At 31.9% G+C, this 20,169-nt stretch overlaps 1 protein-coding gene across 1 annotated transcript in view; it reads left to right on the plus strand.

The window, feature by feature from the left end:
* LOC115886130 overlaps positions 1-15,459 on the plus strand; it is a 143,949-nt gene extending 128,490 nt beyond the window's left edge. Inside the window, exon 6 of the mRNA XM_030905203.1 lies at positions 15,138-15,459. Coding sequence (XP_030761063.1) covers positions 15,138-15,248 — 111 coding nt within the window. The 3' untranslated portion in view covers positions 15,249-15,459. The remainder of the gene's footprint in view (positions 1-15,137) is intronic.
* Positions 15,460-20,169: the final 4,710 nt, after the last annotated feature.

Here is a 20,169-nt window from a genome sequence, read left to right on the forward strand (position 1 = left end):
TATAAAATATTTCTGTATATCATTTTCTAGTATGTTACTTTTTCGCCTTGTTACTGTTCTTTTTGTTGGTATGAGGGGTTCGGATGTTAATAGTTACCTATTTAATAGACCATATCAATATATTATTTTTTCGTTTTCTTGGGTATGAGGTTTTATAATAAATTGAAAGATGGAAACTTTTTTATGCGACGTTTCGCTCCAAAATAGTGGGCTTTTTCAGGCACAAATGGTCTCATTTGACTGGAAGGTTCATTAATATCTAATAAAGAACACATTTTTTGAAATACAAATAATTTTGAGTTCTTGTCCTTATGATCAAGCCAAGTATAAACCAGATCGGCATTGCTTATCAATTTTACTCCATCTGAAAAGTATTATAAAATAAAGTTCGTCGCAAGCAGACGCACGTGAACTATACAAAAATTAAAAGTGTATGAATATGACAAAAAAAATATTCAATAAATACGATATGTTTTGATATGTTTTTTTTAAATGCCTTTTTGAAGTTTGAAAACGTAAAATTTTTATACCCATTTAAGAATCATCTTAAAAAATAAATAAAAACTAAATAATCACGAACTTGTTTAGAAATAAATTTAAAGTACATACCTTGTTTAACAATATCCATAGTGGCTTTCAATTAAGTACGTACTAACTCCTTTACGTTTAACTCCATATACAGAACTATAGTGTGACCAACGGATCTGTAGCTACGGGGTATCGGCAGGGGAACGCAGTTGTAAACAAGACACGCCCAATTTCATTCATAAAATAGGCATGGGCGTACGGTGTTTTATGAAAATAATGTGTATCATTATAAATGAATCAATGTAACATTGTAAATTCTGATTAATAATTTTTTTTTCAAAAAACTTTATCCTGTTTGAATCGTTACTGTTGAGTTAGCAGATAAACACACTAAAAGCTTTTATTAAATTTCCTTAAATATTTTGAATAATTTTATTATTATGTGTTGTTAATATAATAGAAGAAATAATTACAGCTGGGGGTTGGAACCTTTGGTGTTACACAGCAAAATAAAACACCAAATCAGCACAATACACCAAAACACTTTTACTTTTACACTGGGCGCACGTTTCGCTAACCACGTTAACATCATCAGCAGATGATCAAGACTGAGTCTTGAGGTATATTTATTTATACCGTATGATCGAATAAAAACGGCGTCCAGTTGGCTTGGAAATGACGGTCGATGACATTTCCCATATAAATTTACATATAAAATGACAGCGATCTTCATTTCATAGCCATCGCTGACGCCGTTTTTATTCGATCATACGGTATATCTATACTAACTATATTTTTTTTCTACAATACATAATTTTAGATATAACTATTTCCAACAAAAAAAAATCTTGAAAATAGTTAACTTTGGAAGCGTAAACAAAACATAATTTTACTCACCAGTAGATCCAATATTGCCTATTACACCAGATATGGTATCGCTCCGCCAGCACTTTTTAAAGGTTAGGTCATTGTCTACCCATGTTTTATCCAAATAGATAATACTTGGCGATATTTTCCAATTACGCGTATATATTTATATCTCTCTGTGGAATATAATGGGCCGCTCCATTAATATTTATCTGTTATTTTGACATTTACGCCAAAAAAGTCCATTTGATTTTAATAACCCCTTAAGCGTTTCCTTGCCAAAGGAAAATTCGATTCTTCCTGCAATTTTTGCAAAAGCTTTCTAATTGTGGGGACAACTTTGAATTCGAGATAAAATCTATTTATCAAATTCCTGACCACTTGGAAATCAAAGTCGTCGAGCTCACGTAGCCGTTTTTTCCAGGGCTGGATATCATTTTTTCGGGGTTAGTTTCCAGTCTTTTTTTATCTTCTGTGTGAATTTTTTTATAGCCGATACGCTAACTCCGGTATAAAGGGATATCCGCCCAAATTTACGTTTAAGCGGCAACTTAAGCGAACTCTCTGTAGCTTCTTCGTCGCAAACCCTGTTATGAACACGAGGAAATAAGCCAAATGAGATTTCATCCACGTTTATTTACATTTATTTTAGTTTAGCTAAAATATTTAGGTAAAATGGGTGCTTTTCATTTTAGCCAATATTTAATTTTAGTATTCTAATAATTACATTATTATTATTCAACTTACCTATATAAATTAGCTATTATTTCTCTTGTCCTGGCTATGTAGCGTCTTACCCTTAACAAATTTATTCATTTTAAAACACAAATACGATATAAACTTAATATTAATAATTAAAAACTACGAACGAAAAACATTATAACAAGATAACAAAACAATAAAACACATTTTAACTATTAAATATACGAAAAATATAGGAATAAAGTTTAGGATAACCGGTATAAAATAATGAAAGAAAGTAATAATGATCAAAAGAATGACACCGCCACTGGATATTTCAATAGTATTCAATATTTCTACTCTTTTCAGAAGTAACCGTGAAGTTGGGGATAAGGCTAGCGAATAGAAAAGGCGTAAAAGCCATGGCAACCGCGTGGTAACAAATCCTGTGACGTACTCTCGCCAATCATGTTCGACGAATAGGCGGCCATGCGCGGCGATGCCGGTTTGCCAATGATATCGTTGAAATATCGTCACCTTTCGTAATAAGCAGATTATACAGAATGAAAGAAATAAGTTATTAAATAAAATATATCCAACAATATGAACTACGTTAAAATTCCTTAGTAATATACGTCAGAATATATGCTAAACACATTATATATAATAAAAATATATTAAATTTATAGTTCATGTCTGGCAATTTTGCAATTTTATAGATAAACGTGGCAATATCGATTTTTTTTTCTCGCATTCCTTTCGTAGCTTCAGATCCGCTGGTCAAACAGTACTATGAATGTTATTCTTTTCATTGATATAAGATAATGATCGCAAAATTTATTTTTAGTGAAAATATTTGCTAACAAAAAAACGCTGTTTATGAAAAATAATATACAGGATGGTTGAACATTCCTATAAGTATAAAATTACATATTCAGATATTAGTAAATTTTAACTTTTTTTCGAGTTTTGTCCATAGGACGAAACACTGTGCGGGCCTTTAAAAACCTACGTCTGCGGTAAAAATTTACGTTTTTAATGTAAAAATGATAGCGCGCGTGTCGATTCTAAATTCATCAAGCGATAAATCACTCCCAAACATTAGTGGCGTTTACTAGCATCTTTAGTTTCACAAAAAGTAGTACAACGATGTGAAAACCTAACCTAACCGCGCAATCTTTGTATCTCTACTCATAAGCGAGAAACCCTATAAAACACACGAAAATTGGACATCCTGTACACATGTTTTTTAAGAAAAAACACTTTTGGCTGTGTTCTTATTTTTACTACACGCTATTATCATTACCAAGAACCCTTTACAGCGTTTTTTCAAATACCGGAGCGGCGCTGCGCGTTTAAAATTTCAAATTGACAGCTTTAAATAGCCTACGGCGTGAAATTTCAACGTTCTATGACGCGGTGGAAACAAAAGAAAGACGCATAAAATGCAGATTGCGCCCTCGCCAACGTCGATGTTTACTCAAAGAGAGCAGATTGCTTGTTTTTATCAAGTCGCCTAGACCCCACGCCGTTTGTAAAAGGTAACACGGCTGTAAAAGCGCGCGAAAAAAAACAATTTTTAAATTGTTCGTTGTTCAATAACTCTTGAAATTTAGCACCGATGCATTTTTTAATCCGTTGTAGAGTCGTTTCAAAGCGTAATTAAAAGTTTTTGTCCAATACAGGGTCCGGTAATAGTGCGTCGGGAATCTTTAGCTCCTAGAATAAAAAACAACTCCTATATGGAGTGACTCAAAAAAGTGTGAGTGGACAGGATTATTTATTTTAAATGGAACACCCTGTATATTATTGCATTTTTGGCTTCCGTTCTGATCACTTGACATAATCTTAAGATATGAATAATTATATTTTGATGGTGTCAGAGATATTTATAAATAAATAAAAAATATATATTTTTCAGCTTTTTTTTTAAAAAAAATTATTAAAAATACAAGAAGTGTCCTAAAATCAAAACTATATTAGGTATTTACTATTTACTTTAGATGGTCTGTATTTACTTTGCTCTAAATATGGTAATCGGAAATCATACAGGGTGTTCAAAATTCTACGCCAAACTTTCTAAAATATAAAATAATTTTTCTTCGTTTTTTTTTAAACCGAACACCATGTATATTATTTTTTCAATAGATGGAGAATTAAAAAATATTTTTTTTTGTGTTTGAAATATTTCAAAAATTTTAACGGTTTCGCAGATATTCGCGGTTTTATATTTCATATGGCATTTTCCACAGTAAATTTATATCAAAGCCACCCAATGATTTTTCTGTCGTATTTTACCGTTGAACGAGCCATATGAAATAATACTGCTTGTATCTGCAAAACCATTAAAAATTTGAAATACTTTAAATATAAAAAATGTTCATTTTTTAACTCTCCATCTAATAAGAAAATAATATACAGGATGTTCCATTTAAAAAAACGAAGAAAAATTATTTTATATTTTAGAAAGTTTGGCGTAGAATTTTGAACACCCTGTATAATTTAAGGTTACGATATTTATAGCAAAGTTAAGTATAGACCATCTAAAGTAAATACGAATATAGTTTTAATTTCAAGACAGGTTCTTGTCTTTGTACTAATTTTTTTAAGGACGGTTAAAAAAATATATTTTTTTTTATTTATTAATATCTCTGAAATTATCGAAATATATTTACTCATATGTATATATCTTAGAATTATTTTATATTTTAGAAAAAGAGACTTCCCCTAGGAGATGCAAGACCTTGTCGTTGGTGGGGAAGCTCCAGAAAGCCTCAACCTTGGGGCACCGGAGGGCACCCCATTGTATTTTACCCCTTACTTCTACATGCGGGGCTCTGTAGAAGTGGACCGACTGTCCCTAGCGACTCATAGGAACACTATGAGATCTGATAATAATAGTAATAAAAACATCACCGGTGAAGCTGTGGGGAAACCCCCTAGCGACACTGGGAACAAAAACAATGAAAGTTCCAAGGGGCCAAACCCAAAGAGAACTACAGGAGAGGTGGCTGACACTTGCGTGAGACCATCCTCCGCAAGTGGCATACAAGCTACAACCTCCTCCAAGGGTCGGGAGCCTACCTCCTACCTCTAAACCCAACAGGCGACACAAGCTACAGTTTCGTCTACCCGGCCTGGGTCGTAGCTCCTCGACTGTGAGGGACACGGGTCTCCGTAGGAAGTCCTGGGACTGTATGATGAGTTATAACTCAAAAAATGGGGACACAATAGATCTCTAAGGTCGCAGAGATTAACCCCCCTCCCACTTATTCTAATTCTAAAAAAATATTTTAGAAAGTTTGGCGTAGAATTTTGAAACACCCTGTATGATTTACGATTACCATATTTAGAGCAGAGTAAATACAGACCATCTAAAGTAAATACCTAATATAGTTTTGATTTTAGGACAGTTCTTGTATTTTAAATAATTTTTTTAAAAAAGGCTGATAAATATATATTTTTGATTTATTTATTAATATCTCTGAAACCATCGAAATATAATTACTCATATCTTAGGATTATGTAAAGTGATCTGAAAGCAAGACAAAAAAGCAATAATATACAGAGTGTTCCATTTAAAAAAAATCATCCCGATCCACTCACACTTTTCAGAACCACCCTATAGAAGTTAAAATATTTTCCTGAAATACATCCTCGTACATACTACAAGTTTGCACTTAAACAAAATTCTCAAGTTTTTTTTTATTCTAGGAGCTACAGATGCCCGACGCACTATTGCCGGACCCTGTACATATATTTTAATTGACTTCAAAACAAAAACTAACGCTGCAGACAAATTTTAACAAAATCAATGAATAAAAAATGCAATTAATGCCATACATATTTGTTACAACATACATAGAATACAAAAACTATAAATAACAAGTGTATATTTTAAGTTTATTTGAACAATATTTCGAAAACGAATTCAAAATATCGTTAATAAACAGTAATTTATCAACATCCTACGCGTAGTTACCGTTCCCGAATAGTTACAAACAACAACATAGAGTTTCCACGTTTCCTCGCTTTTCAAATTTTCCATTACCTCTCGCGGACCATTTTGTAATTAAAAAGTAGTACAAGCTCGCCTACAGCTCTCTACAACTTCGCTCCCAATTCTACTCCCCCCACTCCCACTCCGCTGGCTTTCAAAAACAGACTGTCGTTCTGTGTTTTCAACCGAAAGTAACTAATGCAGAAATAAAAAAAGAAAAAAAAACGCATCGTTTGTTCAGATCGACCCTCTATTGTTTCTTTTATTTCTCTCTTGAAAAGTAAATGACTGTCGTAAGTAACTATGTTATGAAATTGTATAAAAAATTAAATTAAAAGAATTAGTCAAAAAATTAAATATTGGTTAACTCAACATTATAGTCTGTCAAACGACAAAATCCTTGACAGTGATAGACGTGTCTGTCATTTTAATTCCAAAGTAGTTTATTTTATTTTACAAAGAAATAAGTTGGTACAATAAACTTGGAACGCATAGCAGGAAATTAATATATTTATCCAACAGCCACTATAGTCTGTCCAACGAAAAGATCTTTGACAGTGATAGATGTGTCTGTCATTTTAATTTTAAAGTAGTTTATTTTACAAAGAAATAAATTGGTACAACTGGAACGCATTGCAGGAAATTAATATATTTTAAATTTGACTGATAAGTGATTACTTCAAAATATTGTGAAAAAAACTGTATAAAACTGAAAAAATGTAATAGAGTTATTTTATTAAAAAAACGGTATGTGTTAATACAAAACAAACAAGAACAAAACACCACATACCAAAAAAATATAAAAAATAACTATTTCTTTCTTTCAAGCTTCAAGAAACTTCCCGCATTTATTATTATATTTATCAATATAACCTATGTACAAATACAAATTTGTAATATTCCACAGGAATAAATAAAACAACATAAATAAAACAAACTATTTTATTAATAATAATACCAAAGGTTGATTAATTAACTTTAATCTTAATTTTTTTAAACCAGTATCTTTTGACATTATTTTTCTGCAGTACTAAAATCCATTATTTACCTATCGTGTGATGTCGATATTTTACAGCTACTCCAGTTTTTAGTATATGTTTAGTACGATCCTTGTCCCATATACTAGATGCACTTATCTACGACGAGATGGTATACAAACTTTATTGATGGTAACTTTATTGGTGTATAAGACTTTCTGCCTGGGTAGCAAGTATTAACTATATACTGTGCCTCTGGGTCTACAGTTAATTTTCCCTCGATTTTTTCTCCACTTGACTTCAAAAGACACAAAACACACGTAATAACATGAATTAAAATGCATCATCTTCCAAAACGCAGATATTTGACATAAGTTGACACAAAATTATAACCTATAATTTGGCAAGACTTTGACAAGCCTCAAAAATCTAAAGGCGAGTTCATGCGCATCGGCGTCCGTTTGTCGTTCATCGTTCCATCAAACCAATAAAATTGAAATATGATCTGTCATTTTTTAAATAAACCAATAAAACTGGTTAAAAACAATAAGAGACGACGCATGACGGATTTATATTTAAACCAATAAATAGATTGATATGGGACGTCATCTGCTTTTCTTCTGTCATCGTCTGTCAAAATCTTACCTGAGAAAAAAAACAGAGTATACTTATACAGACATAATAATATATATAATAATAATAAACAATTACTTTAATTCTACGAAACAATTACTTTAATAAAAAAAAACTGTATAAAACATTGTATAGGTCTTAATAATTTAAAATTAATTAAACAAGTCTCAAATTACAGGCAATTAGATGCATATGAAAGCATCAGAATTAATAAATGTAAAGATAGTATGAACAGAGACAACGGTCCAATTCCTTCAAGTTCTTTGTTCCTAGAAAAAAAACTAAATACCTTTTTGGGGGTTCGTAAGTAAAACTTACGCTTAACTTAGTTGTCTTTACTCTTTCTCTTTACATAGGGCATTGTCTTTGTGGTAAAGACGTCATTCCTTGTTTTGCATAGTTCTTCAATAAAATATTGGATATTCTGAACAAGACTGAATGGATATAATAATAATTTCTGACGTATGTGAGGGGCAATTGCGACCTAAAAAAAGACTTACATCCAGGTCATTTATATTTTCAAATGTCAATGTTGTCAATATCTTTCTGTGATCTTTGAGATGTAAAAAGCTTGATTCTTCTTCCCATATTTTACTTATATTGAGGTCAGTGTAAGCAGTAGCCATAACTACATCCTCACTAGGGTAACAGAGGCTTTGGCCTTTGGCCTTTTTGAGGTATATTTAATGCACTTCTTACCGGAGAACTACTAGTAGGAGTGAAATTATCTCTTTTAATAGCTGTCAACCATTTTTTACGAAGCTCGTCATTTTTGGGAAATATAAAAGCAGAAACCTTGGGACCCCCTCTATAATTCTGTAAAAGGTATGCTACAATAAAATGTTAACCCTTTAATACCTATCTTTTGATTATTGTAAGTAATCATTATAAAGTACTATGCAGACTGGCGGTGAAGGCTTTTTACTCATTTAGGTGTAATATCTTGATAAATACTTCTAGTTCTTACCTTAAAATAATTAATAATACATGAGTACGACAAGCACAAAAGTTCCCTATGTGGAATGTCTGGTTTTGATTGTTATTACACTCTTATTTTATCACAATTTTCTGATCACACCATGCACTGAACACTAAGAATTAAACAAACGTGTTGCAAAAGCACAACCAACTAGAGATAATTAATTATTTCTGGTATACAATCGGAACGAGAAACCACTACCGGCTTTTCAGGTTAAAGATAAACAATTTAAAAATGCACTGCCTTCGCCGCCATATTTGCCTTGCGCATATCATGTTGAATGGCCTTAAGTGGAGAGGGTGGTGATCTGGGTCGATGAAGCCTTCATCGTTGCGTCACTCTAATAATACTGAAATATAATCTGTCATTTTTGAAATAAACCAATAAAACTGGTTAAAAATAACAAGAGACGACGCATGACGGATATAATAAATCCATCCATAGTTAACTTAAAAAATATTAGAAACTTTATACTAGTGAAATAAACTAGAATAGTAGGTATGTCGAAATCTTACTTATAGTCTGTCCAACGAGAAGATCCTTGACAGTGATAGATGTGTGTCATTTTAATTTCAAAGTAGTTTATTTTATTTTACAAAGAAATAAGTTGGTACAACTGGAACGCATAGCAGGAAATTAATATATGTATTTAAAATTTGACTGACAAGTAACTTCAAAATATTGTGAGATATGTATAACCCCCTGTATAAAACTGAAAAAATGTAATCGAGTTATTTTATTTAATAAAAAACGGTATGTGTTAATACAAAACAAACAAAAACAAGACACCACATACCAAAAAATATAAAAAAGAACTATTTCTTACTTTCAAGCTTTGTGAAACTTCCCGCATTTATGATTATATTTATCAATATAACTTATGTACAAATACAAATTTGTAATATTCCGCAGGAATAAATAAAACAACATAAATCAAACTATTTTATTAATAATAACACTTACCAAATTTTATACCTCACAGGTTGATTAATTAACTTTAATCTTAATTTTTTTAAACCAGTACCTTTGACATTATTTTTCTGCAGTACTAAAATCCATTATTTACCTATCGTGTGATGTCGATATTTTACAGCTACTCCAGTTTTTAGTATGTATTTAGAGTGTGGTCCTTCTACCATATTCGAGATGCACTTATCTACGACGAGATGGTATACGAACTTTATTGATAGTAACTTTATTGGTTATCTGTATAAGACCACAGTATAAGAATTTCTGCCTGGGCAGCGAGTATTAACCATAAACTGTGCTCCGGGTTCTATAGTTAATTTTTACTCGATTTTTCCTCCACTTGACTTCAAAAGACACAAAACACACGTAATAACACGAATCAAAATGCATCATCTTCCAAAACGTAGGGTATTTGACAAAAGTTGTCACAAAATTATAACCTATAATTTGGCAAGACTTTGACAAACATCAAAAATCTAAAGGCGAGTTCATACGCATCGGCGTTCGTTTGTCGTTCATCGTTCCGTCAAACCAATAAAATTGAAATACGATCTGTCATTTTTGAAATAAACCAATAAAACTGGTTAAAAACAACAAGTGACGACGCATGACGAATTTATATTTAAACCCATCCACAGTTAACTTAAAAATTATTAGAAACTTTTTTTAGTAAAATAAATAGATTGGTATGGGACGTCATCTGCTTTTCTTCTGTCATCGTCTGTCGAAATCTTATCTGAGAAAAAACCAGAACAGAGTAGACTTTACTTTTGCTGTTTTCATCCCTAGCTACAGTTTAAAGCAGTATTATTTTATTATTTATAACAATTTTATTAAAATAAAAACAAAATATGGCGACACAAAACAATGCAAGTGGTCCCATTTTTTATTCGCCTTAAAAAGCGCCACGTTTTTATTTTATCTCTTCATAAAACAAACTGAAGTTTATTTCCCTATTAAACAAAGCGCCATTTAATTTTTAGAGTCTATTTTAAATGTCTCGAATGCAAACCAATTAAAAATAATGAGACATTGGAGCATAGTTCGCGAACTGTGCCTTTACGAACTCCTATTTCTATTGCATTCTTTTATAGGAATGCATTTTTACTTTTCGTTGGTTGTTGCTTGCTATTTTCCAGTTGTTATTTTGGGCGGAATAATTATGCTGATCTAAATCCTGAATATTTTATGCGCGCTAAAAGGTCCCTATTTGGAATTGGCAGCGAGATTCAGCTTAAATTTAATCCTGAAATGAATTATTAATATTCAGAATAATCCCCAGAATACTATACAAAAAAGGACTTGTTTTATCTTAGATTTAAAATTTACTACTGTACAGGGTGGGTCAAATTCGACGCTTTTAAATGGAAACACTCTTTTCTATAGAAGATAGACAAAAACTAATATCGGTGTCTGGAGCTCAATTTTTGTCAAAAACATGATGGTGAAAACCGCATATCGATATCTGTTACCGTTTCGGAGTTACGGGGTGTTTTTCAAAAATATGCATTTTTAACAAGTCGCTGTAACTTTTTTGCTATGGAAAATTTTGTATTTTTATGAAAACATTTCTAAAGCACTTTTTTACGTACAATTTAAGGGTTTAAGTATAATTTTTTTAAAATTAATAATTTAAGAATTATCAACAGAAAATTTGATTTTTTATATGGGACACCCTGTATATTTTTATTTTATTGAAAAGGACTTAAAATTACCTTTCCAAAAATATAACACTCTTGATATTTTGCGCGATTCCTCTTCGAGATATAAAGTATATAAAAATTCGCCCCCTTTAAATGAGTAGGCTTTGAACGGCACCGGCTGTAATGCAAAATAATTCTAGCTGTGAGCATCAATTAAAACCAAAATAATATTTGCTATGAGAGATGCAGAATTTTATAACAATTTAAAATATATTCAACCAACATCAACACATTTAAACTATATCTAATAACAATAAAAGTAAATAGCAAACCAAGACATGAGATTTTGTTACAGGTGTTCGACATATCGACATATGACCGTCTTCTGTTATGGACAGACGGGGCCGTTTTTGAACATTTCTCGAGAAATTCATTAAATCAGTGGGGGTGAAAGATACCCTCTCATAACTGCTAAGTATTTCTAATTCTTGTCTAGATTATATATATTTAAAAGCGTCGAATTTGACCCACCCTGTACAGGGTGACAGTTTGTATTGGAAGGAAATTTTGTGAGCATATGTAGGTTAATTCAGAGCACTTTTTAAAAATATAGAGAGTACTACAGGGTGTTCCCAAAATAAGTTACATATCAAAGTTGTGTTTTTTGTAACGTAACACCCTATATATTAATTGATTTTCGGATTCTGGGAGAAAAATAAAGCTGGTTATGATTTAATGTCAGTAGATCTTTGTTTTTTGATAAAATCTAGATGGCTGGTGATATGTCTGACGTTACTTCAACATAGCTGTCTAATTAGTCCAACTTTAACAACTAGTTATCATTTTGTGCTAGTTAAAATAAAAGAAAATTCTCAGAAATTTGGCGAAAATGGAAGCTTATCCTACATCAGAGAGAATTGATATGGTTCTAATAGTTGGTGAATGGCATATACTAAAATGCTCCTGATTTTATCTAGTCTGAGATTTTTTATGGGGATATCTTAAAGACAGTGTTTACAAAACTCGACCAACTATTGTCGAAAACACAAGAGAAATGATTGTAATTAACAAATTAGAAAATAAAGTCCTTCTATAGCTTTTAATAGCCCAAAAAGTCATAGATCGTTCTCGTTTATTTCTTATAATTAACTCTGTTAAGCATTTAAATCAGTATTATGTTGTTCAAACGAAACATAAAAAACCTGTTATAAAAAATAAAATTAATTGAATGGGCGATAGTGTAGCCTTGTCATAGATTAATGCTCTATCATTTGTGTCAACTATTTATCTCCATAATCTTTCGCAATCTAGGTTTTTCCGTCCCTCCTAGTAGTTTCCCCGTCGACCATTTAATTTCCTTTCTACGCGTCCGTCCCAAAATAACCTGTCCCTAACCTTTCCGCGGTCAGATTGAAAGCCCAGATGCAAATAACCACGTGGGGCGACGCTCCTGAAACAGGGTTGGGTACATGTCACATTTACATTTTTTATTTTATTACATTTACTGCATATTTTTTATTAACCCTACTATATTCGATCATATCATTATCTCTCTATTCTATTCTATACAGGGTTGTTCACCACATACGACACGGAGTATTGTAGCTAAACGATTAGATTTCTACAAATTGTAAGTTTTGGGTTCGTTGAAGGACTATTAGAGCTACAATTTAAAAATATTTTTACAAGATACAGACTGTCCCAAATAAATAAAAAATATCAAAGTTGTATTTTTTTAAATGGAACACCCTGTATATTAGTGAATTTTTAGTTTCTACGACTAAAATAAAGGTAAATTTGATTAAGGTTTATTACACTTAAACCTTACCGTTTATGAAATATCTTCAATTTTGTGAAATTGCAGTATACATTTTAAGGCTTCATTTCTCCGAGGGTATCAAAGTTTTTATTACTAAATATTTACTGAAGTTTATTTATTGATTAGTTATTATGTTGCAATAATAAAAATTATACTACCTTATACAGAGTGTCTAAAAATTTATTTTAAATAAGTACTAGCTTTAAACGGAAATAACTTGTTTAATTTAAATGGAACACCCTGTATATTTTATAAGAATCAGATGCATAATTTAATTGTCTATCAAATTGTATTAGACCACTTTTTAACTATCCCTTCAAGTTTTCATAGAAAATGCATTTTCTTACAATTTGGACCTCATTTATCAATATACCCATGGAATATTGACATTTTAGATTTTTTTAAAACAACAAATGTACAAAATGTACAGGCTAGTAATATTATCGTTTTTCCTATTCGAATATCTTTGAGTATAAGCCCTTAAGGCCAAGAAGCAATTTTCCTCACAAAATAAAATCACTAGTAACAGATCCATTCGTTCCGCTAGGAGATACTGCCTTATTTTTCTTGATAAAATAATAAATACTTACTTATCAAACTATTTAGGTAAATTTAAGTAAACTTATATAAATCTAAATAATAATGTCCATAAACTAATGTCGATTTTGAAAATAGCTACTAACTGATCTTGATTGCGATTTTACTTAAAAATCGCTTTTTATTCAAAGTCTGAGCTAGATAGGTATAAGAAACCCTGATATAGTTTGAAAGAGAATTTGAATCTGCTTCGATTTATTAGAAAAAAAATACAGGGTGTTGCATTTGAAATAACGAAGTTTTTATATAAAATAAATCCTTAAAATAGATCAGCAATTTTTGGTACCCCTGTATAACTTTAAGGAAGCAATAACATTTTTCAAAAAAGTTTATTTCCTTACCTATAAACTCAGCACAAGAATTAATTCTGAAAAGTAATGTACAGGGTGTTAATAACCTATTCTATTGTAACATGCATATTTAAATATGTTTAAATATCTCAAAAACCAAAGATTTTAAACATATTTTACCCTTATAATATATGCCTTTTTTTGGGCCCAAGAACCCAAAAATTAAATAAAATACTGGGTGTTCCATAAGTGGAAATACACCGTAGAATTCAACTGGCCCGTAACGCTATGACGCAGCTCACCAAAGTTTGGTCGAACAGTCATATAACAAAATCGACAAAAATAAACCTGGTAAATAGTCTTGTCTTTCCGGTTATGCCTTATGCTTCGGAGACATGGACATTGTTAGCAGCCGACAGACGACGCATTGACGACTTCGAGATGTGGTGCTGGAGGAGGATGTTGCGAATACCATGGACAGCACATCGCACCAATGTGTCGGTCCTTAACGAAATCCAATTATTACAAAGACTTTCCAGCACTGTCTATAAACGTATACTTTCCTTCTTCGGCCATGTCAACAGGAGCGTGCACATGGAGAGACTGGTAGTACAAGGAAGACCTGCAGGATCCCGTCGCCGAGGCAGATCATCAACCAGGTGGGTGGACATGGTCGAAAAACTTATGAATACTAACCTGGAGGAAGCCGTTCGAAGGACAGAAAATAGGGAAAATTGGAGACGGACGGTGGGTGCGGCCATCAGGTGTTTAGAGCCAGAACCAGAGCCACCACACGTCGGTCGTACACGACGTACGGACTTAGAGGACGACGACGTTCCATAAGAAAAAAAATATCTTTGGTATGGATCTTAGTTCTGAAACACCCTGTATATTTCAAAATAATTTTAAATTGTGCACATTGCCTCCCCACATATACCCATAAAATATTTTGCTTCTACATATTTACGTTTTCGTATAATCAACCGAGGCGAACCCTGTATATACGATTTTGCGCCACCCTGTATATACGATTTTAAACTAGAACAAAAATGTTTCCGTTGCGTTATTTTGCCTCTGAGTGTAGAATGGCGTAACAAATAAACTATAACCGCCTACACATCCTTGGCTAGAACTAATGGCGATTTATTTTTCAGTGTCACTACTTCGACTTCGAGGAGGAAATTGATTTTCCCGCCGCCAACGTGGCCAATGATTACGGCCCGCTGCTCAACGTCGACCACAGCTCGTCCTGCTCCATCCAATAGCCTCCAAGATTGGATCGGTGAAAGTGATAATGTTTGTTCTAAAATATAACTAGACTAACCATCCTAACGCTACGCTGTACGTTTACTAGCAGAAATATTGCAAACACAAATAAAAACAGCATACTAATAAAAAAAAGTGAAACTTCTTACTAACAGTTAATAGCTGTTGGTAAGATTAAAGGATTTAAAGGACATGTTTCAAAAAGTGACATATAATGTTGTTTTAATTATTAAATATTCATTTTCTATTTTCTCAATAGCCTGCAAATTTTGTGAAAAACAGCCTGTACAGGGTGGGTCAAATTCGACGCTTTTAAATGGAAACACCCTTTTCTATAGGAGATAGACAAAAACTGGTGTCGAAAATATATCGGTGTCTGGAGCTCAATTTTTGTCAAAAACATGATGGTGAAAACCGCATATCGATATCTGTTACCGTTTCGGAGTTACGGGGTGTTTTTCAAAAATATGCATTTTAAACAAATCGCTGTAACTTTTTTGCTATGGAAAATTTTGTATTTTTATGAAAACGTTTCCAAAGCAACTTTTTACGTAGAATTTAATGGTTTAAGTATAATTTTTTTAAAATTAATAATTTAAGAATTATCAGCAGAAAATTTGTTTTTTTATATGGGACACCCTGTATATTTTTAATTTATTGAAAAGCATTTCAAATTACCTTTCCAAAAATGTAACACACTTGATGTTTTGCTCGATTCCTCTTCGAGATATAGAGTATAAAAGCATTCGCCCGCTTTAAATACGTAGGCTTTGAACGGCACCGGCTGTAATGCAAAAATTCTAGCTGTGAGCATCAATTAAAACGAAAATAATATTTGCTATGAGAGATGCAGAATTTTATAACAATTTAAAATATTTTTAACCAACATCAACACATTTAAACTATATCTAATAACAATAAAAATAAATAGCAAACCAAGCATGAGATTTTGCTACAGATGTTCGACATATCGACCGTCTTCTGTTATGGTTTGGTTTGGTTTGGAATTTCTCGCGGAATTCATTAACTCAGTGGGGCTGAAAGATACCCTCTCATAACTCCTAATTTTTAATTCTTGTCTAGATTATACGGAAGAATAAGGAACCTTTATTCTTCCGCAAATATATCCATAGGATTAGATCCATGGGCACTAAGTCAGGCGGCCTCGACGGCCAACAGCTAGTATCGTGGTTAGCTATCGAATTATTCTAAAAAAAATTGCTGATAACTCCATGGTTCAGAGGCGGTGCGTCGTCTTGCTGGAAAAATATGTTTTCGAGTTCCATTAAGGGCATATCATAAATAAGGGATCCAAAGCTTACTAGTTAAAAGTGGCGAACTTTTAAAAATTCTGTATTTCGAAGGGAATTATAACAAAATATCAAGTGTGCTATATTTTTGGAAAGGTAATTTTAAATTATTTTCAGTTAATTAAAAATATAGAGGGTGTCCCAAATAAAAAATCAATTTTTCTGCTGATAACTCTTAAATTATTAATTTTAAAAAAATTATACTTAAACCATTAAATTCTACGTAAAAAGTTGCTTTGGAAACGTTTTCATAAAAATACAAAATTTTCCATAGCAAAAAAGTTACAGCGATTTGTTTAAAATGCATATTTTGGAAAAACACCCCGTAACTCCGAAACGGTAACAGATATTGATGTGCGGTTGTCACCATCATGTTTTTGATGAAAATTGAGCTCCAGACACCGATATTAGTTTTCGTCTATCTCCTATAGAAAAGGGTGTTTCCATTTAAAAGCGTCGAATTTGACACACCCTGTACACTATCCCCGAAATGTTTTACGAAATATTTCAATGTTCGTGTTGCCTGTTTTTGTTTGCATATTTTTGATTTTTGTTAATTTTGTAACATTTTGCATTATTTTTGCTAGTAAATATGTAAATAAGAGATATATCGTTGAAAAAATAACATAGTTTAAACACGTCTGTATAAAAAGAAAATTCTAACGTTTCAACGACCAATCAACGTCTTTAATCTCTTACCTTCATGATTTTGTAAATAAAAATCACATTTTTGTTTGTATATATGAGAGAAGCGATATTAATGACACATGACACTTACTAAGATGTATCGGTAAAGTTAAACAGTTCTAAATTAGATCATATAAACTTCGTGGATAAGTATATTCGCTTCATTTTAATTGAAGACACGTCAGCGACATTCGACTATCTGATTATCTTTGACACTGACTGACCATTTGTCTGTCTTTTTTTTTGTACATATGTCATTTTTATGTCATAAAATAAAAAATATAAATAAAAAACGGAAACTTCGGCAGCATATTCTGCAGATAAAATAAGTAAAAAAGTTCGTAGAAATGTATGTCCTAAAATGCTTAGTTTCGGAGATACAGGGTGTAGAAGTTTCATTTTTATTTCGATTTTTTTTTTAAATAGTTTATGAAGTAACGTCAATATTTGGATAAAAATTGGTGTCTGGGAGTTTTTTGATATGAGAAATTTCATTTTGATGTCAAAAAGACTCCTACTCATAGAGGGCGTCACCTACAAATTTTTTAACTGGTTTGACCAGTAATAACTTTTCTTCCGTACCTGTATAAAATTACCGAGTAAAAAATATACATTTACGATATCTTTTACGTAAAAAAGATCTCTTGGTAAAAATCGTTACGTGTAATGGTTCTCAAGATATTTGGAATCTAAATGATAAACATCATCATTGACATAAACTAAACATGTTGACTAAATAGTTATTAGTCTGAAATCATAAATTTGAAATGTTTTTGTGCCAAAAGATCCACAGAAACTGTTTCATCGTCTTTTTGCAGAAAAATTTACGATTAATTTAAAAAATAAAATTTCCCAAATTTATTATTTCCGTCAAATAACTTGTCAATAATGACATATATTGACTATTTCCATTCTAAATGTCTTGAGAACGGTTACTCATAGCGATTTTTACCAAGAGATATTTTTACATAGAAAGTTACGCAAATGTATATTTTTTCACTCAGTACTTTTATACAGGTACGGTCGAAAAGTTATTACTCTTCCAAACAGTTAAAACAAATGTAGGTGGCGCCCCCTACAAATAGGAGTTATATTGACTTCAAAATCAAATTTCTCATGTCAAAACACTCCCATACACCAATTTTCATCCAAATATTGACGTTACTTCAGAAATTATTTGCAAAAAATCGAAATAAAAATGAAACTTTTACACCCTGTATCTCCGAAACTAAGCATTTTTGGACATACATTTATACGTACTCTTTTACTTATTTTTATCTGCAGAATATGCTGCCGAAGTTTCGGGAATACAGTTCGGACCACCCTGTATAAATTAGAGAAAATAGCATTTCGCGCACTAGATACAAAAATAACTATTTTGTGTAACAAATAGTTCTTTTAATTATTTATTATACTATATTAGTATAATTATAAAACACAAGTAACCACATAATACAACATAAAAAATTTATAAACAAATAAACTAAAATTCCTAAAATAAATGGCAAATAATAACAATTATTTTTACACACACCACTGGCACTAGCAGTAGATTGCATTTATCGTCGAATATCGAGCCCGTTCAACGATCGATCCGAACATATCTTTCATCTTCGTCTTTTCAACGCTAACCGCGCCGATCTCGCCTATCTCTTTCTCAAAGGAATAATTGTTGAACGAGCCGGGAATTCCAAGAGCTTTTTCGTTACTAATCGACAGCTTAATAGGAACTGGAGACCTGCCGTTTCTTTTGTGTGTTTTTAATAGACACAAATCGAAATAAAAGCTTCAAACGGTAAAATCACAAAAGCGCTTCACACGCAAAAAACAAAAATCGCTTTCGGGGGCCGCGGGCTAAGGCTACTGACAAAGAGAGTTTCTTAAAGAAATTTAGAAAACCGAATACATATTCTTTTAAATCCACCGCTATTCCGAAGAGCGAGATTCAAATTGAATTTGGGCCAGTTGCAATCTACTTAAATTAGCTCGTAGTCTGGGAGCCCGAGGGCCTTTGGTAACTCTATGTTCTAAAATTTACCATCGCCTATAATGCAAGCGTATTGTTTCCGCAGAAACTATAATATATTTCGGTCGGGAACTTAGCCGCGGAACGAAACTTCCAGATGAACTTTGCTACACGCCCTTTGGCAAACTTTTATTATTAATGTCGGCCGAGTTTAAGATTTACCTGTTCATCGGAACAGAGGTATATATACAGTGTGACCCGGATTGTCTTTGCAACAGGAAAAACTTTTTTTATTGTTACATAGTGAATTACGTTTATACTTTTCCACATTTCCATACCGTTTTAGAGAAAAATAAAAAAATATGAACATATAATTGAATTTTTCTAAGTGGCAAAAATTAAAACGCGTTTCTATGGTAATATCATTTTAAGGTTTTCATTCTTTGATAGAAGATTATTACTAATTACAAAACATCCCCCCTTTAGAACATTTTCTGTAATGGCAATAACCGGAAGTAAAAGCTATACTGTGCGAACAAACACTAGAGGCGCTGCTAGCCATTAAAAAATTTACAAATATTCATTTGTTTTTTAAATATGTCAATATTTTTATTTCGTTGTGTTTTGTGAATATTCGGTGTGTGATTTTAACAATTTCTTTATTAATTACTGATGTATTTGTACTTATTTTACCAAATACATTTTATTTTATTTATTCATTTTTAATTGCAAAGGCTTTTTTGACCGAGAACGCAAACCTGCGAAGAACTGTAGCGTTCCTAACTGCGACAACAAAAATGGCAGTTTTTTTCGTTTTCCAAATCCCCGGAAAGATTCGAGTTGTTTTGTACGTTTTTTTCAGTTTAGCGATATATAAAATACATTTGTAATAACATCAATAATTGTTTTATTTTTATAAACGTTCGATCGGGTATTGATATAAACATTTTTTTTATT

Source organism: Sitophilus oryzae, unplaced genomic scaffold (genome assembly GCF_002938485.1).
Source record: "Sitophilus oryzae breed Bouriz unplaced genomic scaffold, Soryzae_2.0 scaffold_469_pilon_pilon, whole genome shotgun sequence".
NCBI lineage: Eukaryota > Metazoa > Arthropoda > Insecta > Coleoptera > Curculionidae > Sitophilus > Sitophilus oryzae.